Genomic DNA, 23,730 nt, shown 5'->3' with positions numbered 1-23,730 from the left:
ATGGCCAATTACAAATATAATTACATTCAAAGATCCAACTACAAATTCACACTTTAAGTTCTACTCTCCAATCTGCTTCCAAAAACTTTCCTAACTCTAAGCCTAAACACTCTATATATACTTACCAAAATAGCTTATAGATTATTCTAGAACATTACATAAGAGGAGGGTCGACCCAACAATGGTCTAGACACATCCCAAGACAAGATTTTAACATAAATGTCACGATCGAAAATAAATTTCGCAAGTCAGCTCGCAAAAATAACATTCAAATATGGACACTCGACATACATTGGGTAACTCGCCACATGAAGAGTCACTCAACATATGCTGGGTAACTTAGCACATGAAGGAATTGCTATAGTAATTCGTCACATTAAGGAACTACTAGGCACATGAACGACTGCTAGGGACATGAAGGAACTGCTAGGCACCAACTTGCAGAATGAACAAAAATGAGTAGGATAACAAGGCAACCCAGGATGCTCTTGCATCAGGAACGAGCACAAGATCCAAAGGTGATGTATTTTAGTTGAATCCTATTGAAATGACGTGTTTGGTAGCTAAAGTGAACAATAGTTGGTTGTGTCATAGAAGATTAAGTCACATAAATATTGATAATATTGTGAAAGTTATTAGCACATTTGTAGTCAAAGACTTGCCTAAGATAACAAAGCCTACTAATGTTGTTTGCAAAGAATATATCTTGGCTAAATAGAAAAAAGCGTCATATCCTAACAAGAAGTTCACTACCACAGAGAAGTTGGAGATCATTCACATAGATCTGAGTGGTCCTTCAAAAACAAGAGGATTTTATGGTGAAATGTATTTTATGATTTTCATTGATGATTTCACTAGAATGGTGTGCGTAGAGTTTCTTAAATATAAATCTGAAGCTTTTTAGAAGTTTAAGATATTTAAGAATAGAATTGAGAATGAATCTGATGTGAAGATAAAGTGTTTGAGATCAAATAGAGGAGGAGAGTTCACCTCTAGAGAGTTTAATATATTTTGTGAAGAGAATGGAATCAAAAGACAACTATCCTCACTTAGAACACCTGAGTAGAATGGGATTTCTGAAAGAAGAAATTAATCAGTGGCAGAGGTAGCAAGAGCTTTGTTGTTTGAGAATGATGTTTCTAAAACAATGAGGAGAGAAGAAGTCGATACAATAGTATACACTCTAAATAGAGTACATATGAGAAAAGGTATGAGCAAGGTAGTTTATGTACTATGGTTTGGTCATTCACCATCAGTTAAGTATTTCAGAATATTTGGAAGCAAATGTTACACTAAGTTAGATGATGACATTGGCAAATTTGATCCAAGAAGTGATGAAGTTATATTTCTTGGTTATTCATTGAAAAGAAAGGCTTATAGATTTTTTAACTATAGAACTAATACAATAGTTGAACACGCAAATGTAAGGATTGATGAAAAGTTTGGTACTAAGGAAAATATGGTAGATTATAATTTAGATGAAGAAGAAGATAATTCTGGAATTGTTAGACAAAATGCAAAAGTCTTTTTTTAGAGTAACAATGATCTACAAAATAATGTGTTAATTGTTGAGCAAAGAGGAGAGCAAAGATCTGAACCTAGAGATGAGATAAGAGTTGAGATGTCAACTCCTACCCCTAACATGAATCTAACAAAGAATCACCCTCCTAAGGAGATAATTGGATGCAAAGACAAAGTTGTGATGACAAGAAACATAGTTAATGAAGAGATATGTTCGATTTCTCAAGTTGAACCTAAGAGCATAGATGAAACATGTAAAGATGATCACTGGATTCAAGCAATGAAGGAAGAATTAGATCAGATTGTGAAGAATGAAACATGGGAGTTAGTTCCTAGACCTTAAGATAAGAATGTGATAGAAACGAAATGGGTATTCAGAAACAATATGAATGAGCAAGGCGAAGTTGTGAGAAATAAGGCTAGAGTTGTATACAAGGGATATTCACAGCAAGAAGGCATAGACTATGAGGAGACATATGCACCTTTAGCCAGAATGGAAGCAATAAGATTGTTTCTGGCTTATGCATCAAATAAGAAGTTCAAGGTATATCAGATGGATGTTAAATTAGCCTTCCTGAATGGAGAACATGAAGAAGAGGTATATATTGAGCAGCATGAATGATTCCCTTTGAAAGAAGACAAAGACAGTGTATACAAACTAAAGAAAGATCTATATGGTCTGAATCAAGCGCCTAGAACCTAGAATGCAAGGTTGGACAACTATTGGTAAAGCTTTTTGATTAGATAAAGGTACGACAAATAGTAAGTTGTATTTGAAAGAAATTGAGAATGGTTTGCTAATAAGAGCAATTTTTTTATGACATCATATTTGGAGGTAATGATGAAGCAAGTGATAAGTTTGCTGAAGAAATGAAGAATGAGTTTGAAATGAGCATGATAGACAAAATGAAGTTTTTCCTAGGATTACGGATTGTACAAAACAATGATGGTATTTTCATTTCACAAGCTAAGTATCTAAAAGACTTGTTGAATATTTGGTTCAAAAAGTTGTAAACTTGGTGGTACACCTATGATAACTAGTCACAAGTTATCCAACAAAGATGAGACACCTATAGGTAGAGCAGAAGAAGTATAGATCCATGATTGGAGGTTTGCAATATCTGACTCACACCAGACCAGATATAGTAATTATAGTTGGGATTGTAGCTAGATTTCAAGATGATCCTAAGGAGTATTTGTTAGGATTAAACCACAAATAGAAATAACAATTACATGCAAATATAAACAGTGTTAGAAAATAATAGATGACAAAGAAAAGAACACTAGACATCAAGATTTGACGTGGTTCACCCAATCCTTGGGCTACGTCTGCCAAACAACAAGTTTGATATTACTACGATCCAGTGATTACAACCTAGTTACAATCTATAATCCCTTATAGCTTAATACTACTGCAAGAACTAATTTTTGCATCACAACAATGAAACAATCCCTAGCCCTAAGACCTTTTATACAAGTATTTTACCACTTTAGGGTTACATTTAATATTTACACGTCAACCCAAAATCCCAATAAAATAGGGTCCAAATTTATTTTTCCTTGCCAAGGAATTATGGAGTATTTACAGTACTTCCTTGATTAGTCACCACAATCTAAAAATCTCCCACTTGGGGACTGGTCAAGCTCCACACTAAACAATAGTATCATCTTGTAGCAGTAAAGAGGATATTCAGATATTTGAAAGGAACATCTGATTATGGAATTTGGTATGATAGATTAAGTGAATTCACTCTATGTGAATATACTAATGTGGATTGGGAAGGTAGTATGGATGACAGAAAGAGCACCAATGGTGGAGCATTCTTTTCTTGGAGGAATATTGGTTTCTTGGCTAAGCAAGAAGCAAGATTGTATTTCTCAGAGTACAATTGAGGCAAAGTATGTTGCTGTAGCAAATAATTGTAATCAAGTTATGTGGATGAAGCAAATGTTGAAGGATACCAAGATTGATTTTGAAGAACCTATTATCATTTACTTTGATAACACACGTATAGTGAGTATATCTAAGAATCATGTATTGCATTCTAATACTAAGCATATATCTATTAAGTATCATGTACTAAGAGAGAAATAAACAAAAAAAAAATCAGATTAGAGTATGTGAGTAATAAAGATCAGATTGCAGATATCTTTACGAAGCCCTTACCTAAAGATACATTTGGATACTTGAGAGGTATGCTTGGGGTTATGCCCCTTCCTACTTCTAAGTAGCTGATGCAGTAAGTACATTAGTCTAGTGGTACAGAGCACTATTGTTAGATTGGATTGCATGTTGATGCTTCCCATATGGGGGAGTATCTATGATGCGCTAAGTCATTGAGGACTCTTCATGTTTGGTTTTGAATAGTGTCTTTGGACACTCGAGCTAGTTGAAGAATTAGAGCAATGTATTCACAATTAGTATTTAAAAATTGTTATTTTGCAATATTGAGTCCTTTGACATTGATGTGAATGCGAGAGAATATGGATGAAAAAATATCCTAAGTAATGTGGGAGAAGAAGTGCTAAGTATGAATGGGGGAGAGATATCTCTTTAGAAAGGTTCATGTAAGGAAGTAGGAGATATGCACTTGATATTTTGAGAATTGTTTAGCATGTGAACAACTCACGCTAATCCTAGAATCTAGAGGATTTTAGGCTTGGTTAATGAAGAGGATTTGAGAAGATGACAACAACAATAGAGTACTATTTTCGTATTTCTGGAACTTAGATATTTTTCATCTGTTACCATCAATGCCAGAGGGGGAGATTCTTAGCGTGAATTTTGATGATACTACTTTGGGGGAGTATCTTGAGCATTGGAAAGTATTAACATGTTGCATTCATGACTATATTTGTCATTGATGTCAACATAGTATGGTTTTTGCAAAGACTGCCTGAATAACAAATAGAGATCTTAGTCGTACAAACAATGGTTTGATTGTCTGGTGATGTGTAGTGATGGATATGTTTAGCACAGTTTCCTGCATTTCCTGATGATGTGGTTCAGTGCACAGAGTCTAAGTCGAAGACATATGGAAGTTGTATCAGATTTATAGAGAGCAATTCAGAGATAGAGCATTAGGAAAGTAGTTCTTGATGTGTGTTCACTATCTTTCTTTTGAGATGTAATGAGAAGATGTGTAGTCAAGCAGTGATAGAGGACAGTCTGTTGGTGACATCAATAAGTGCACAAGCCCTAGTATCGCACAAGTGAAGTTTTGTATAGACTATGAGCCAAGAGTGCTATTGTAATTGTAATTAATTAATTGTCTTATAATTATTTGGGATATCATCAAGGCTGACTCAAGGAATTATTTTGAAGATATGGTATAAAGGAATGATGTTTTCCTTGTTTGTAAAAGTATCCATTTTTGTATGAAGTGCAAAGTGCAAAAATGAGTGGAGTGCTTACCGAATGCGAGTAAGCAATCTAGGGGATTATTGGATGCAAGTTTTGTGATCTGGTTACAAGATTAGAAGGATCAGAGGTTTAGTTGATAGGACAAAGGAAGAGGAAGGAAGTACATTCCATTTCTATTAGTATGTAAGGAATAATCCAAATGTCATTTGGATAGTGGGTTCATTGGTCTTATCCTTGAAGCTAGTTGGAAAGTGGCTACAACTGTCTTCCACAACTCCTAATAGGGTTGGAATCTCCTAACTGGGATTTAAAATCTCCTCATAGGGACTCACATGCATTGAATCTATTCATAGACTCTTAACATGGTCTATCCTCTAACAAGAAATATTTATATTACTACATCATCTTGTGGGCACCATCCCTATTGGGGTTTTCCCTCTAATCAAGGGTTTCCCTAATTAACATATCTAGTGTTATTATGTATGAGTATCTTGTTATAGTTGTTGATTATATTGTTGTGAGTATCTTGTTATGGTTGTTTTATAGTATTGTTTCTATACAGACTACAAGAGTAGTTGATAGAGAACTAGGTCATATGGATTGAGTATTGATGATGAGGTCAAGTGCAGTTGAGGATATGTTCTACAATGTACCCTGATGACATGGAAAAGAGAACGTGCAAGAAGTCAAAGATATGCGAGAGTTACTTGTGATTTACATAAGACAAAGTATAGACAAAGTACCTGAGAAGTGGTTTCTGGTGCTTAGATTGTATCTCCTAATAGGGATAGAATCATGATGAGAAAATTTAAATAGTGATAGTAGACAACCTGATGATAATGTCAGTGAGTGTGCAAGGTTGGAGGTCGCACATGTGAAAAGTTACGAAGACTGTGAGCCGATAGTGTTTTATAATTGTGAAAAGTTGTAATGAATTGTATTATCTTAATGAGGTCCAATTGTAATTAACCGCGAAAGTCTCAAGGCCAACTTAATGAATTATTTTGAGGACATGGTACAAAGGAAAGTTATTTTCCTTGTGATGACATATGGGTGTATGAGTTGGAAGAGAATTGCATTGGATATGCAAATTTGGTAAATGCAAGTAAGCGATCAAAGGGATCATTGTGATGCGAAGTTGGAGATCTGGTATTGAGATCTATGAAGTACTGGGTGTTGTATTGGCATAGTAAGAGGACATAGCAAGAGTTTGAGTTGTTGAAATCAGTTGCACTTCTTTTATTTTGAAAGGAATAATACAGAGGTTAGTTGGACTATGAGTTTAGTTGTCTTTCCCCTAACATTGTTTGGACATTGGGTCCATCTTCCTTCTACAACTCCTAATAGGGTTAACACAACTCCTAATAGGGTTTGAGTCTCCTAACATGGATTCAAAGTCTCCTAATAGGAATTAATATGTACTAAATATATTTGATTGACTCCTAATAGGGTATATCCTCTTACAGGGAACTTATATATTAGTACATAATTTTTTGGGTACCATCCCCACTAGGGTTTTCCCTCTAATCAAGGGTTTCCCTAGTTAACATATTTAGTGTTATTGTGTATGTGTATCTTCTTATGGTTGTATATTGATAACATGTTTAAGGTTTAATAAGGTTGATAATAGTTATATTAATATGATAACTGATTCGGACCCAGCCCCCCCCCCCCCCCCACTCTCGATTATCTTGGTGGACTTTTCTTTCTAACAATACTATGAGATATCATACCTATGGACATATGTCATGTTTCTAGGTAAGCCATGGTAGTTTGACATGCATGCTATGTATGATGGTCATGTGAGTACCTATACTTAGATAAAGGATGGAGTGAATCATAATCTTAATCCATTGAAGGATAAAGAAGAAAAGGCATGCAATGCTACTAAAGTATGTTATGTTAATGAAAGGAAGTTTGTAGAGGGTATGAGTCATAAGAATGTGTTTTTCTATAATTCTAAATTATGGTAAAGAATAAGTACCAAAAAAAGTTACATATTTATTGGATGAGTTTCCAGATATTGTGTTTGATAATGTGCCTGATGAATAGTGAGGAAGATCTATCACTAGATGGACTTGATTCTAGAAGCTAGTTTCCCAAATAAGGAAGGACATAAAATGACATGATCAGAAAGTGAAGAGTTGAACAAATAAGTACATGAGTTATTAAAGAAATGGTTGATTTGAGAGAGGGTGATTCCATGTTATGTACTATAATTATTAGCACCAAATAATAATGGAGAATGGAGGATGCGTAAAGGTTCTTATGCTATGAACAAGATCATGATCGAGCACAGACTTATATTACCAAGGATGGATGATATTATGGACTATTTGAGTAGAGTTGTCTAATTCACAAAAATAGATTTGTAGAGTGTATATTATCATATTTAGATCAAAGGAGATGAATGAAATACTTCCTTCAAGAGAAGGGAATGATTGTATGAGTGGTTAGTCATGCATGTTGGGCTAACCAATACACCAAGAACTTTTATTTGGCTCATGAATGAGGTCTTGAAGGAATGTTGATGCAAGAGCATCGAGCTTGGTTTTTGTGGACACTATGTTATGTGATCTTAGGGATATGTTTGGGGCCTCTTTGTGCACCTTCTCCTATGTTAACATAACATTTGGATCAACCATGTTCGAGCTACAACTCTTTTGGTGATTGTTGGTAGCATGTTCTCCATTTCTTGGGTGGACGTTGGATATTATTTCCGTGATCTTTAATCTCTAGGAGTTATCTTATGCGATCTTGATCTCAATCATTATAATGTTATTTTATCTTATGATTTAGTTATGTTTGTAAACTTTGGGCATGTCCTAAATTTTATTTTATTTTATTTGCCGAATTGACTAGTGGCTAGCTAGATAAAGGTATAGAGTCTTGAGATGTTTGGAGAATATGTGGTTAAGCATGGAGTAGCTAGGATCATCTTGAGGGATGATATCTAGGAGGTGGATATTTGCATATGATATTTGAGTTGTATTATTCTTTATAATGGCCATAACCAAGAAAGCCTTACAACTTACTTGTTGGTTGTAAATCTTATGATTATATTATGAGAATAAGTGTTGTTGTGGATCTGAATTTGTTTGTTATTCTTTGTTTTCTACTATGGAGTTATTTGTTGGGGGCTAGGCCACCTCTAAGGGGGGTGAACCTAATATTGTAGTGAATAAAATAGTATCACAACAGATTTCATGTTGTACTAGGTTTTTGGCTGATTTATTAAATGTGGCACCCTAGATCTCTTTATTGTGAGGTGGAAGATCATGGCTTTGGCTTGCAATTAAAGAGGAATTGTAGATGGACCATTTCAATTATGAAACCTTGATATGATACAAGAAGATGATTTTTTCCTTGAGTGAGTAGATTTCTAAATTGTTGTAGGTTGCAAAAATGGAAAGAAGATCTCCAAGTGTGAGGTAGTTCGAGTCTTGCAATCTAATTACCGATGTGGGGCGATTGCACTTTGAGAGTAACTTGATGGATAAGTTGGATCATTTTTGGGCTAAATTCAATCAACAATGATTGAAGATATGATGAATTTTTGTTCAAGTTAGCAACTTTTGATCAGGAAGAGAGCTATCTAACCTATTAGAAGGATTGTTAAGAGAAAAAAATGTTTTCCTAAAGGGGGAAAGGTAAAGGTTGAATTCATTGAAGTTGATGAGGTATGTGTTGGTTTTCATGAGTAGATGGATGGATTTAACACTAAGATTGAAGAGAATATTATTGTGGACAATGAGATCATTGATGGTGATATTTTCACTTGTCTTGATGAGGTGTTACATATTTATGCTAATGTGGATATGGTTTTGGATTCACATATTTTTTTAATATGGCTGGGGATTCTATTGTTATTTATATGGACATGGATCTACATGTTGATGATATGGATGATGCTACTAATGTGGAGTTGGATTTATATGTTTATGATGTCGATTCACTTATTGTTGACGTGGTTAAGAGTTTACATGTTACTACTATTATGGACTTGGGCTTGTATATTCATAATGTTTCTAACATGGATTTCATTTTTGAAGATATTATTATAGCTAGTTGCGATTAGTTGCAAAAATGATTGGTGAAGCATTATGTTTTTCAGTTTGTCTTATGAGTGAGCATGCTAATTGGCTAGCTATGACACTAAATATTTTGATGTTTGAATGGATGTAGCAAAGATGGTGGATTTTTAGATTTTTCTCTTATCCTTAATGTATTGGAAGCTTTTGGTGAAGATAAAGTTGAGTGTAGATATTTCTTTTGCCATCAAAGTGTGCAACACACTTTTCTATTTATCTTGGGAGTCTAATGTAGGAGCATCGATCTTGGTTTTTGTGGACCTTATGTTTGGGGATCTTAGGGTTGCATTTTGGACCTTTTCATATGTTCACATAACTTTTTTATTGATCATGTTTGATTTACAACACTTTTTGGTGGTTGTTGCTAACATGCTCTTCATTTGTTAGGCAGACATTGGAGATTATTTTTTGTGATCTTCAATCTGTAGGAGTTAGCTTATGTGGTCTTGGATCTAGATTGTTGGATGGTGCATGGGCCTATGTCTAAGGCCTCATAATGTTATTTTATCTTATGAGTTAGTTATTTTTGTAATCTTGGGGCCTATCCTAAGTATTATTTAATTTAATCTATGAGGCTGACTTGTGGGTTGAATGTTTGTCTAATGTAATATGCCAAGCCAACTTTTGGATGGATAGGTATAAGTACAGAGTATTGACATGTCTAGAGAATGTGTAGTTAAACATTGACTATCTAGGAGCATCTTGAGGAGTGATAGATAGGAGGTGGATCTTTGCATATGAGATTTGAGTTTTATTCTTCTTTGCAATTGCTATAAGTTGGAAGGCCTTATAACCTGACATGTTGGATGCAAATATTATGATTCTATTATTAAAATAAGTGTTATTTCAGATATGAGTCTCTGTGCCATTCTTTGGTTTCCATTATGTGGTTATTTGTTGGCAGCAAGGTCATATGCAAGGGGGTATACCTAGCCTTTCACTGCATCAAATTTATGGGTAGGTTTTTCATTATTTTCCTAGATAATATTTTGATCTTTAGTACAATATTGGAGGATCATATCATGCATATTCATAGGGTTTTTGAGAAGTTATGGGAAGAAAAATTGTTTATTAATTTGAAGTACAGTTTTTTGAAGAAAGAATTAGTGTGTCTAGGATTTGTAGTTTTAATAGAAGTTCTAAAAATGGACGCTAAGAATGTGAAGGCTATTCTTGAATGGCTTACTCTGAGGAATGCTATGAATGTAATATATTTTAATGTATTGGCAAGCTTTTCTAAAAAAACATCAGAGGTTTTAGCAACATTTGTGGATCCCTAACTAAAACAATGAGAGGGGATAGGAAAGAGTATAAGTTGACTGTAAGAGTAGATAAAAGTTTTAATTTGTCATAACAGAAAGTTACAAAATAACTAGTTTCAACACTTCCATATTTTAACAAAGCGTTTCAAGTATATTGTGATACTAGTGGTACTTTGATAGGATCTATGTTAAGCCAAGCAAGTAGATCTATTACTTATTTTAGTGAGAAGCTAAATGATACAAAAAGAAAATATTACATTTATGATCATAAATATTATGCTATAGTTCAGTCATTAAACTAAGGAGTTTTTATTTATATATTGATCAGCAAAATTTACAATTTTTGAATAGTCAAATAAAGTTGAATTAGGTTTTGAAAAATAGGAGTGGGAAGTCTACTTAGATTGCAAATGCTCTTAGCAATTGACAACATTTGGTGATGCAAATGTAGATTGAGGTGGTTGGGTTCAACGAACTCATGAGTTTGTATCTAAAGGAGCCTAATTTTGGTGAAGCTTAGAAATATTATAAATAACTTGTTACACTTTACACTTGATAGGGAAAAGTGGTTGGATTTCATAATCGAGGATATTTTATTCAAAGGAATTCGGTTGTGCATTCCAAGAAGCTCTATTGGGGAGACACATCAAGGAGAAGCATAGTGGAGGATTGGGTGGACATTTTGGTAGAGATAAAATGATTTCTTTGGTTAATGAGAATTATTAATGGCCACAATTTTGATTTCTACTACTTGCCTCATCCTTGTTCTTCTGATAATCATTTTAAGCTTCTGTAAGATTATCCACCAAATCTTAGACCATGACCTCTTTTTGTTTGTGGACTCTAAAACTTCTCTTTAAGCTTCTCCTCTACTTAGGGAAAACTAGTATGCCTCCTCAATATTTTTCATTCCAACCAGACTTAAATCCACCAAAGAAGTCATGGGAGGATGTAACAATGGATTTCATTCCTAGTTTACCAAAGAATCACCAAAGTTATGATTCGATTTTTCTGCTGGTAAACATGTTTTAAAAGATGGAACATTTTATTCCCACAATAATGCTAGTGATGATGTTTATGTGGTAAGAGTTATTTTTCAAAGAAGTGGTGAGACGACATGGTCTACCAAATAGTATAGTTTCAGATCGAGATACCAAGTTTTTTGGGTATTTATAGAACATATTATGGCAGAAGAAGAGGATAGATTTGAAGGTTATCTCATCACATCATCCACAAATTGATGGATAGACAAAAATTGTGGATAAGACTTTGGAAAACTTGTTGAGATGCTTGGTTAGAGATAAGCCAAAAGGATGAGATTTGATTTTACTACAAGCATAGTATGAATCTAATAATTTTGCCAATAGGATTATTGGTAAATAACCATTCTAGATTGTAATGGGGGTGATCCTAGAAATGATTTTTAATAGAGGAAGTTGGATAAAGGATAGATATGTACTGTTGAAGCTAAGGATTTTACAAAATGTTTGAAGAACATCCATGAGGAGCCAAGGTAGTACATCACAAAGATGAATACACAATATAAGGCTAAGTTAGATGAAAAATAGGAGTTATAAGGAGTTTTAGGTTGGAGATGTTATGGTTCATTTGAAGAATGAGAGGTTTCCAGTAGGTACATATAAAAAGCTAAAAATGAAGAAGTTTTGACTTGCAAGCTATTGAAAAATAATGATTTAAAAAAGGCTTATAAAATAGAATTTCTTGTTGAACTAAATACTTGACTAGATGGAGGTATTGCTAATGGGATCACAAAAGAACAGTGGAATATTTGGGGAACTACTTCAACTACACAAGAGAATGAGGAGATATTGGAGAGTCATGTTGGCAAAAGTACAAGGAACAAAATATATAACGAATATATAGTCAAATGAAAATAATGACCAATAGAAGATGCATCATGGCTAATAAGGGAGGAGGTTGACCATCTTGGTTTTCCTCTAAACACCTGAGATGTGATAGGGCCACTTCTCAAATTATCCTAGGTGTAAGGGGAATCTTACATCACACAAAAATATTTCCATTTCTATTTTAGTATTTCCAATAAAGGCTATGAGGCAAACCATTTAGGTGGATTTAAGTTTGGTTGGAATGAACAATATTGAGGAGGCATACTAGTTTTCCTAAAGAGTAGAGGAGAATCTTAACAAGAAGTTTTAGAGTCCACAAAGCAAAAGAGGTCATGATCTAAGGTTTGGTGGACAATCTTATGGAGGTTGAAACGAATATCATAAGAAGAAGGTTGAGGCAAGTAGTAGTAATCAAAACTAGAGGGTAAATATTTTCAATCATTTCCATGATCAAAATAAAAAGAGATAAGAGAGGAACAAGAAGAGGGAAAGGATTTGGAAGAGGAGGTTTTCATGGAACATTATTTCACTACAGAGAAGAAGGGAGTAGGGCATTTGAATATCCCCAGTGCCAATGAAGGAAATATAGGAAAATAAGGTTAGGTCAGAGTTGCACATGTGGATGAGGATTCCAATTCATCACATTTTGGGGTTGTTAAAAGATGAGAAGTCCTAGTTTATAGAATAGTCCTTCTTAGTGGGGAGAATGAACTTGATTAGAAGATGAGCATGTTTTGCACCAAGTGCAAGTGTGAAGATAAATTTTGCAATGTAATTATTGATGGTGGAAGCACTTACAATTTGGTGTTTGAATAGATGGTCACAAAGTTAAAGCTCAATAAGTAGAAACACCTATATCCATAACCATATTTCCTAGGTGTAGGATGGCTACAAGGTCATGGTTTGTCAAGTTTCAGATTAGTAGCTATTATGATGAGGTACTATGTGATATTGTACCTATGGACATATGTCATTTTTGCTAGGTAGGGTGTGATAGTTTGACATGCATGTTGTACATGATGGTTGTGCAAATACCTACACTATAGAAAAGGATGGAGTGAAACATAATTGAAACAATTGAAGGATAAAGAAGACAATGTATGTAGTACTACCATAGTATGTTCTATTGATGGAAAGAAGTTCCTAGAGGGTGTGAGGCATGATCATATGCATTTTTCTATAATTCCAAAGGATGGTAAAGAAGAAGTAGAAGAGGTACCTGTAGAACTTGGAAATCTGTTGGATGAGTTTCGAGATATTGTGGCCAATAATGTTCCTAATGGATTACCACCAATGAGGAAGATCGATTACTGGATGGACTTGATTTCTAATTAAGGTAGTGCATAGAATAACACCAGTAGAAACTGAAGAGCTGAATAGACACGTATACGAGTTAGAAGGGGTTGATTAGAGAGAGTTTGAGTCCATGTACTCTACCATAAGTATTAGCACCAAAGAAGAATGGAGAATGGAGGATGTATAAATATTCTCTAGTTATCAACAAGATCACAATAAAGTACAAGTTTCCATTGCCAATGTTGGATAATATTATGGAGCATTTTAGTGAGTTGTGTATTTCACAAAGAAAGATTTCAAGAGTAAATATCATTAGATTTGGATCACATAAGAAGATGAATAGAAGTATGTCTTGAAGATAATGGAAGGATTGTATGAGTGGTTAGTCATATCTTTTGGGCTAAATAATGCACCAAGAGCTTTCATGCAGCTCATGAATGATGCACTACAGTAATCTTTGGCTAAATTTTCATTTTTTATCTAGATAATATTTGGATATTTAGTATGACATTGAAGGATCATATCATGCATATTTTTAGCGTGTTTGAGAAAGTGAGGGAAGAAAACATTGTTGATTTATTTAAAGAAGTATAGTTTTGTGAAGAAAGAGTTAGCGTATCTAGGATTTTTAGTTTCAACTGAAGGTGGACGCTAAGAAAGTGGAGGCTATCATAGAATTACCTACTCCAAGGAGTGCTACTGAGGTAAGATATTTTTATGGATTGGCTAGCTTTTACAATAAATTTATTAGAGGTTTTAGCAACATTTGTGGACCCCTGACTGAAACAATGAGAGGGGATAGTAAAGAGTTTAAGTGGATTGTAGGAGAGTTTTAATCCGTTGAAATAGAATGTTATAGAACAAACTATTTTAGCACTTCCAAATTTTAACAAGATGTTTCAGGTAGATTTTGATGCTTGTGGTACTATAATAGGAACTATATTGAGTCAAGATGATAACCTGTTACTTATTTCACTAAAAAGTTGAATGATGCTAAAAGAAAATATTTTGTTTATGATTAGGAGTCTTATGCTATAGTTTAGGTATTGAAGAAGTAGAGACAGTATCTTATTCCTAAGGAGTTTTTTTTATATACTAATCGTCAAGCTTTATAATATTTGAATAGTCAAGAAAAGTTGAATCAAAGGAATTTAAAATGGGTTGAGTTTTTGTAGAGCTACACTTTTTTATTAAAATACTAGAGTAGGAATTCTAGTAGTATTCTAGGTGTTTTTAGAAGGAGACAAATTTTATTAATGGAGATGTAGAGTGAGCTGGTTGTATTAAAGGAACTCACAAGTTTGTATCTAGAGGATTCTAATATTGGTGAAACTTGGAAAGCTCGTAAAGAACCTATTAAACTAAATAGGACAAAGTAGATGGATATCATAATCCAAGATGGTATGTTATCCAGAGGAAGTTAGATATGCATTCTAGGAAGCTCTATGAGGGAGAATCTCATCAAAGAGAAGCATAGTGGAGGATTAGCTAAATATTTTGGTAGAGATAAAACCATTCCTCTGGTTAATGAGAATTATAATTGGCTACAATTATAGAAAGATGTCAAGAAGTTTGTATAGATCTACAAAGTATGTCATATGGAAAAAGGAGTGAAGCAAAATATAGGGTTGTATAAACCATTACATGTACTAGATAATTTGTGGGAGTATGTCACTATGGATTTCATTCTTAGTTTACCAAGGACTCAACAAGAGCATGATTCAAATTCTTTGTTGGTTAACAACTTTTCAAATATGGTATATTTCATTCCCTATAAGAAGACTAGTGATTTTGTTTATGTGGCATAGTTATTTTTTAGAGGAGTGGCGAGACTACATGATCCACTAGAACCTATAGTTTCAAGTTGAGATACCAATTTTGTTGGGTACTTTTGTCACACATTGTGGAAGAAGTTGGAGACAAATTTAAAGTTAAAATCATCACATCATTCATAGACTGATGGATAGACAGAGGTTGTAACTGGGAGTTTGGGGAATTTTTGAAATGTTTGGTTTGAGATAAGCTGAAAGGATGGGATTTGATTTTACCATAGGTAGTTTTTTCATATAATAATTCTATCAATAGGAGTTCTAGTAAATCACCGTTGTAGATTTTATATGGAGTAGTCCCAAAAATTCTTTTGAATTAAGGAAGTTTGATAAAGGAGAGATAAGTAGTGTTGAAGTCAATAATTATGCAGAACATTTGAAGAACATCCATGAGGAGGTGAGAAAGAACATCTCAAAGATGAATACACAATACAAGGATAAGGAAGATGATAAAGGAGGTAGAATAAGTTTTAGTTTAGAGATGAAGTCATGGTTTATTTGATGAAGGAGAGATTTCTAATAGGTACATATAACAAGCTAAAAATAAAGAAGTTTAGACCATGCAAGATACTAAAAAAGTATGATTTAGGAAACCCCTATGAAGTAGAATTTTTTGTTGAATTAAACATTTCAGATTTGATAGAGTATCATGATGGAGGTATTGGAGATGAGGTCAAAGAAGGTAAGTGGATTATTTTGACAACTACTTCAGCTACAAAGGAAATCAAAAAGATACTAGATAGTTATATTGAGTGAAATAAAAGGAACCAAATATTTGAAGAATATCTTGTCCCATTGATTAGATTATGATGCAGGAGCATCCTAGGTGTATGAGCAATCTTGCATCACCCAAAAATATTTTCATTTTCAGCCTTTTCTATTTTAATAAGGACTAGTAGATAGGGAGGTTGCTATTTTTAGTAAGTTTGTCATACGAGCTCATAATGTTCTCATTTTCTACAAGAAGATTCATTTTAGAGTTGTAAGCCTACCATAAAAATCTCATTGCTCAAGCATTAGTGTTAGAGAAGTTATTGCAGATTTTCAATGGAAAAATTTGTAGAAAAATATTCAGGCTCATCGTTGGAGGCCTTAGAGTGCCCGGATGAGGTCTGAAAACTCAACAAAAGAGCACTAGTGTTGTTCCAAGCCTATAGATCAGGCCCTGGCTTTTCCGAAAAGTGGTTATAATAGCCAATTGGAGCAACGATTTTTGAGTTATGGCCTTCGGAAGTTGGGCTGCCGAAATTTCTAAAATAATTTGTCAAAGATGTATTTGTTCAACTCTATGTTTATTTTTAGGGTCTATCGGCCCTGGGTATTAATTTTAAGCATTTAGAACCTTCCCGGGCGGCATAGAACTGCCTATTTAAGAAAGGCTCGAAGATTGTCTAGGACAACTATGGGTGATAGTTCGCAGTGCTACCCTACAAATTTCTATAATGAAGGCACCCATTTGGGTTAGTATATTGTAATTGAGAATTTTGTAATTCTGCATTTGCGATGATCATAAGAAGTCCATATTTTGTTTCTCGCATTTTCTATTGTTTCTTTTTTTTTTTTCAGTTATGAGTTTATGGTATTAAGGGGAGTCCCTTGCATTAGATTCCTTGTCGAGGAGTACCCTTCATTAATCCCCTTCTCAAATCCTAAGTTAGGGTTTACCTGTGGTGCAAAATTTGAGGTATGTTTGCTTGCAAGACAAAGTTAATTTTGACTCCTTTATAAACCTCTCCATTTTCTCTATTTTTTATCTAATCCATCATTCACATGTTCAAGTACATACAATCATTCATGCACACTAGCATTTAAACATTCAAATCTTCAAGCATTTTTCAAGAAAACCCCTCCATTGAAGATCAAGGATTCAAGCTATTGAAGTAGCTATCTTCAAGGTCTCCTTCAATCCATTTAAAATCCTTTATTGCATCTTCTATATCCATTCACCCACATTCTTAATCCAAGCTGGTTAGTAAAGAGAGCATATTGTATTCATTTCACAAGATCCTACTATTGTAAGGTGAGCTTATACATTTTCTTTAAATTTCTACAGTTCAACTATTTTAATTCAAGGTTAATCCCTAAACTAGGGTTTGACCAAGGTGAACCCCACAACAACAAACAAAAGCCTTTTAATTATAGGTTTTTAATCTTGGATCAACAAACAAATTGTAGATTCAGATACCATTTTTGTCATTTGTTAGAATTGTGAATTCAGATTCATGATTGGACATAGTTGATTAGGGATGTAATGCTTCCCTAATTTTGGAGAATTTTACATTGTCCAAAAGTTGACCTTGCCAAATTACCAAACAATTTTTGGGTTTTGCAAATTTGGTATTTTCAGGCCTACGCTCGACAATGTTTGTCCACCTTGAGTTGTACAAAAAGAATACTCAAATCCAAAGATGAGTCTCCTAGTCTCCTTTGTCATTTCAACATATCTCTTTATAATATTCACAAATCTTGTCTTAGCTCTTATTTTACTCACTAGATGCTAGATTGTCATTAGTTCTCCTTTATCAATCTGGTAGAACTAATCTTTCTAGATATAGTCACTTAGAATTGGGATTGAAAGGATCAATTTACTTGACTCCCTCTTTTAGTTGTGTAAGTGTGGTTATGTGATGAGCTTAGGTTTTCTTTCTTTGAGTCACATTTCACCCTTAACAAGTAGTAGAGATAAAAAAATTTCATTGTAGAAGACTAATGAAGTGAAGAATTTCACCTCTCAAAAACTCTATGTAAAGCCTTAGAAGATGAACCCACACATGAATTGAAGCCCACATGTCAATGTTTGACCAAAGTCCCAACTTGATCAAAGAAGTGTCAGCCTCCTTACGTAGCTTTATATTTGTCTTTCATCCATGAGTAAACCCCCAAAAAATAAATGTGATATACCAACACTATGTTCATATCCCCTTCAAGGTTCCAAACGTTTTGCCTTCAAGATTCTAGGAGTAGAAAAGAAACTTGAAGTCCCATGAATTTACACTTGGGAGCATGATTATTCCAATGCAAAACATAATTTAATACCATTTATGGTTGAATGACAACGACATGATGTTTTTGGGATATCTCCAAAACTCCTAACAAAGAAATAACACCCTCAATAGAATTATTGCTTAAATGGTCCTTAATGCTTGCATGTTGAGAATAATGATCTAAATAAGATGTTTCTTGCAAGAGTGCAATAGTTGGGGAAGGTCCAAGTTGGTCCATAAAAACCCCGTAGAGTGAAATTGACTCCCACCTCCTTGACACATGAAACCCAAAAATAAATTAAATTTGCATTACAAAAATCACAAAAAACCTTCTAAGAAGAACTAACTACACTACAAAAAACCCAATGTTGCAAAAAACAACCCACAAAATATAACAGAACTCTTAATGGATTAAAAAAAAACCAAATACCAAACAAAAAAAGAAACCCCCATCCCTATCCACTCCTCTCAATATCTTGTGCAAATCCCTCACCCTACATAGCACAAGCACAAGACGAAAGCTAGGACACATGTGATTTGGCTCCTACGCACATTTGTTCCACCTCCCCACCATTAAACATGTCTTGTCTTTCAATCCATTTCATCTAAAGCTACTAATTTTTCTTTGGTAATCTATTTATCACAATAATTTTTGTCTAATATTTCTCTCCTTATGAATAAAAGAATTTTACGTACATTTAAATATTAAATTTAATATTTTATAGTGTAGAGGTTTATTTTATATTTATAGATACTAGATAGTGTAAGAAAATAAATAGTTTAATTTTTGAAAAATTACTGTAGTTCCAGATTCATTTAAAAGGAATATCTTTAATTTTCAGTAAGAATGATAATGGATTTTATGACTACTTGAATTAACCTTATAGTGATGTCAATTATGAATTAAATGTTAATATTTGTATACATGTTTTTGTTTAGATGACATAATAGCAATTTCAAATGATAGTGATGGGCTCAACAATATTTGCCATTGATGAAGTTTTTTTTTTTAATAAGCGAATTTGAACCCAAGATCTCCCACATGAGAGGCTCACAAGTTACCGTTGTGTTGTAGGCTCTTGCCTAACCATTGATGAAGTTTGAATTACTACAATTGAATTTCATTATTTTTGTTTTTCAAAAAAAAATTTAGCTTTTAGAATTTTAAAGACTCAATCCATATTACTAACGAAAATAATTGACAGGTTAATCGAGGAAAATGCTCACTATTCATGGAATACATAATGATCCTTTCTCATTTAATAATATTTGGGATTATTGGGGTAAGATTTAATATTTTTATTTTTTATATTTTTAAATATCATAAATAAACGAGATTTTTTCTTTTCTACGTATACATGTACAATCTTCTTATATACATTTCTTATCTCTTGTATATAAAGAAAAATAGATAAACTTGTATTATATGTCACAAATATGAAAATAAATAATTATTAATTTTTGTCTTAAGAAGTATATAATAACTTGTTACCATCACATTAGCTCATGAAATGTACAAATATAACTCTAGGTTAGATGAGGTATAGGAAGTAATGTATATACATTTTTATCTTATATATTTAATATTTCAAAGAGGGTTTACAATGCTTTTTTTCTTACTATGCAAAAATATCTTAATATAAGATCTAAAACAATAAGATTAAAAATTATATTATGTAAAAATTATTATTTTTTATATTGAAATATTGACATTCATTTGTTTGTAGATATTTATAAGATACACATTACAAATCTTATTTGAATCAAATGTAGCCAATGCGACAAATCATCATAGTGCTCTATATATTGATTTGCCTTCAAATATGGTAAGGAGTTTACATTACTTTTATGACTTTTTTAAATGCATAATATAATTATCCTTTACAGATGTTAGAAATTGCTAACCCCTATTATTCATTGAAAATATTCTTATTTATAATTATCTACTCATTGGTGATAGGTTGGAAGCTTTTTCATGGGATGGGTTGGAGTTGTGTTCAAAAATAAAATTTCCTATTTCTCTGAAGCATTAGCCATTGGATTAACAACTGGATTGATGGGAAGCATTACAACTTTTACATCATGGATTCAAGAAATAGTGAACCTAACCACTGAGGGACATTGGATAACTGGAATAATTGGTCTCCTTTTGGGTAAGTTATGAAACCAAAAAAATATTCAAAGTAAATATTTACTTATCAAAAAGTAAACTTATAAATTAAGTGTGTATGTGTATGTATAATTCTATTCTTGTATAAACATTTTCTAGCGATTTTCAATATACAGAATCTAATGAATAAATTATGTATATTTAAAAAAATATTGACAGGAATGGAGCTTTCTCAAATGTCACTTATACTGGGGATTGAATTTGCAAAGTTATTTGAGTATATTCATAGTAAACTCAAGAGGAAGAAAATTACCTTGACATGGATTCAAACGAATAAACACAACCATTTTCACTTATATGGTTTTATCATGCTTATGTCCATCAGTGGAATATTATGGGGAGGAAGCCTTCTTCTATTAGTGTTTGATTTTACATCCCATGCTAAGAAAAAATTATGGATAGCATGTATTGTTGGACCATTTGGAGTGTGGATAAGATGGTTTATGGCACGTCTCAATGGCCAAGGAATCGGATCACAAAAACACTTCAAATGGCTTCCAGTGGGAACATTACTTACAAATCTCATGGCAAGCATCATGATGGCCACTTTATCATCAGTTCATCTAGTGGTACAACATTCTTTTAAAATTATTTTGTATTATAGTTCAATTTTTTTTCACTATAGTAGTGTATTGAACATAAATTTTTCTTACTGCAGGTTAAGGATCATACATGGAAACTTGTGATAGAAGGCTTTCAACTTGGGTTTCTAGGGTGCATGAGTACCGTGTCAACATTTGTAGTAGAAGTTCAAGCCATGCATCAAAGTAACCATTCATGGAGGGCTTATGTGTATATATTGTTATCTCTATTTCCAACATTCATTTTTGGGACTTTAATATACTCAATACCAATATGGACTAGAGTATATTTTTAAATATTAAACATGTAATACTATATTAAAAATAAATTAAAAAATTGTGCATATTTTTTTACTTGGTTTAATAATCCGATGTTTAAAAAAAAAAAATGAATGATTTCATTATAATTATGTCATTTAAAAAATATAGTTTTAATATGAATAAGTCCCCAAAAAAAGTACATATATTTTGACCATTCATCTAGTACATTCATAGTCCATTTATATATTAGATTATTGTGTGATAAAAATTATAAATATATTCATCGAAAGGGATAAAATAACCAAGCAACGTCATATGTACATTTAGGAATCTTTAATGCATTTAAATTATCTATATTTTATATTTTTGTGGAACCATATCATCACTTACAAATTAATTGACATATCTAATGTGATATAGAGAACTTTAAACATAATTTCACATTGTAATTTAAATCAAACTCTAATTGTATGTATAGATCGTAGAGGTTTATATTTATAACTATTTCAAGCCTACTTTTTGGGTAAATTCTCTTTCTCTTGGTGCTAGGAGTACTAGATAGACAATGAATAAAAAATGCATGCATCCCATGTGAAAGATAAATTGGGATAGTTATTATCTCCCTCCAAAGAGTATTGAATTTAGCACTGATGGTTCTTCTCAAGGGAATCCTAACTATTGGGATGCTTTGGAGATGTTTATTTTATTTTTGAAATTCATTAGGGTCTTCACATGAATGATTGTATATGGAAGTTCTCTATTTTTTTATTGTATTAAAGTGTTGTGTTCTTGGATTGAACAAGATTATTTATGAATTTATTTTTGAGGTGGTGATGTTTTTGAATAACCACTAGTTTTATGATGTCAGTTGGCCCTTAGCTTGAATTATTAAATATGTTATTTGGTTGTCTATTGTTGACAATTTCACTAGGTTAGACATTTTGATGTTGTTATTCATGGCAACATATTAGTCACATGAAGTGTATAAAGCATGAAGATGAAGTTATGGCACTTTAGTCTTAGAAAATTGCCTAAGTGTTATATGCTTTATTTGGAAGAACATAGAGAATTTTGATTGGAAGGATTCATAGGCATATTATGGACACATTTAGAGTTAGGTATAGATGTCTAAGATAATAAAGATGACATGTGCAAGTTTGCATGACAGTACGATCAGTACAGAAAAAGCTATGATGAATTTACTAGTTACCGATGGGCCTCCAAAAGGCCGTCTTTCTAATTCTTTTTATCTTACTTTCAAACAATTATTTTGCAAACAATCATGACTTTATGGTTTCAAGCATATGAACTTATGCTTTTTATGTGTGTGTGTGTGTGTGTGTGTGTGTGTGTGTGTGTGTGTGTGTGTGTGTGTGTGAAGACATGAAGTAGAAACATGGATAGTTTAAAGACGAGATATTTGCTTAAATTCTTGGACATAAAGGGTATAATGAAGTAGTTATACATGCTGATAAATGTTTCCCCCACCTATGCTATGTTTTGGGTAGTGTTGACCTATCATTTTGCACAATGCTTAACGAAAGGAATCCTTTCATAATCCTCTCTTGAAAAGCTAATCTGGGATCAACTCCAAGGTTTTGGGCAATCTTGTGACCTATTGGAATCAACTCAATTAAAGATAAATGTGTTTGTTCACAAGGATGTCTTTTCTGGTTCGAACCAATTTCATATAAGATATTCAATCTGCTTGTTTCAAAATTAACCATAAAAGATATGTGTTTTTGGTATTTTCTATTTTTTATGAATGCAATCTAACAGTACAACTATATGAATTCCTAATTTAACCAAGGGTTAGCAAAGCAAACAAATAAAAGGTAACAAGAAATGAAAACAAATAGTATAAAAGGGAAATTCTTAATGGACATAAACCACGGTAACAACATGTCTCAAAGTTAAATCATTGAAAAGATCGAGTAGGAAACCAATAAAAATAGGAGTAGTGCCTCCTCAAATCTACCGATGCAATCATCAATGGGAATTTAATAAAACTGAAAGATGTTTCACTTCTTCTCAAATTACAAGGCCATGGAAAGTGCGCTCATGCAAGACGAGAAGCTATGTAGGAACAATAGGGTGATCTCTTCTCCAACTCAGTACGTTAGTGAAATTTGTCAGCACGTGGCAAACACTGGAACTAAAATATTGCACAATCAAATCAACACAAAAAACTATTTGCTCCATTATTATCATGAACAAGAATCCCCAAAAATAGCACACTCCAGCAAGAATAACTCCGCTCAGAATGAAAGCACCAATAGCATATATTATTGCATCAAAATAACGGCATTGAATACATGTTACATTCATGAATTTATAAGAAATCATCTCCTCAATTTGTGTTGAGAGTGAGAGATCTCTTCATGCAAATATATGCTTAAAAATAATAAGACAAATCTAATTATGTACAAACTGACTCTCTAAATGGTGCTAAGTAGGAATCCATCCTTGTTTATATGAATTAATGGGTGCATGAGCTTTTACA

The 23,730-nt window shown here is 33.0% G+C and overlaps 1 protein-coding gene across 2 annotated transcripts in view; it reads left to right on the top strand.

Annotated features, from left to right (window-relative positions):
• Positions 1-21,320, top strand: part of LOC149572208 (fluoride export protein 1-like) — an 86,257-nt gene extending 64,937 nt beyond the window's left edge. For both annotated transcript variants that reach the window (XM_089810844.1, XM_089810837.1), the window contains exons 5-9: positions 19,421-19,498; positions 19,943-20,041; positions 20,176-20,368; positions 20,545-20,954; positions 21,044-21,320. In XM_089810844.1, the coding sequence (XP_089666970.1) occupies positions 19,421-19,498; positions 19,943-20,041; positions 20,176-20,368; positions 20,545-20,954; positions 21,044-21,262 (999 nt within the window). In that variant the 3' untranslated portion in view covers positions 21,263-21,320. The remainder of the gene's footprint in view (positions 1-19,420; positions 19,499-19,942; positions 20,042-20,175; positions 20,369-20,544; positions 20,955-21,043) is intronic.
• Positions 21,321-23,730: the final 2,410 nt, after the last annotated feature.

The sequence above is a fragment of the Cupressus sempervirens genome, chromosome 2 (genome assembly GCF_028749045.1).
Source record: "Cupressus sempervirens isolate cs-2001-9-10 chromosome 2, ASM2874904v1, whole genome shotgun sequence".
Taxonomy (NCBI): domain Eukaryota; kingdom Viridiplantae; phylum Streptophyta; class Pinopsida; order Cupressales; family Cupressaceae; genus Cupressus; species Cupressus sempervirens.
This window is presented reverse-complemented; position numbering and strand designations above follow the sequence as displayed.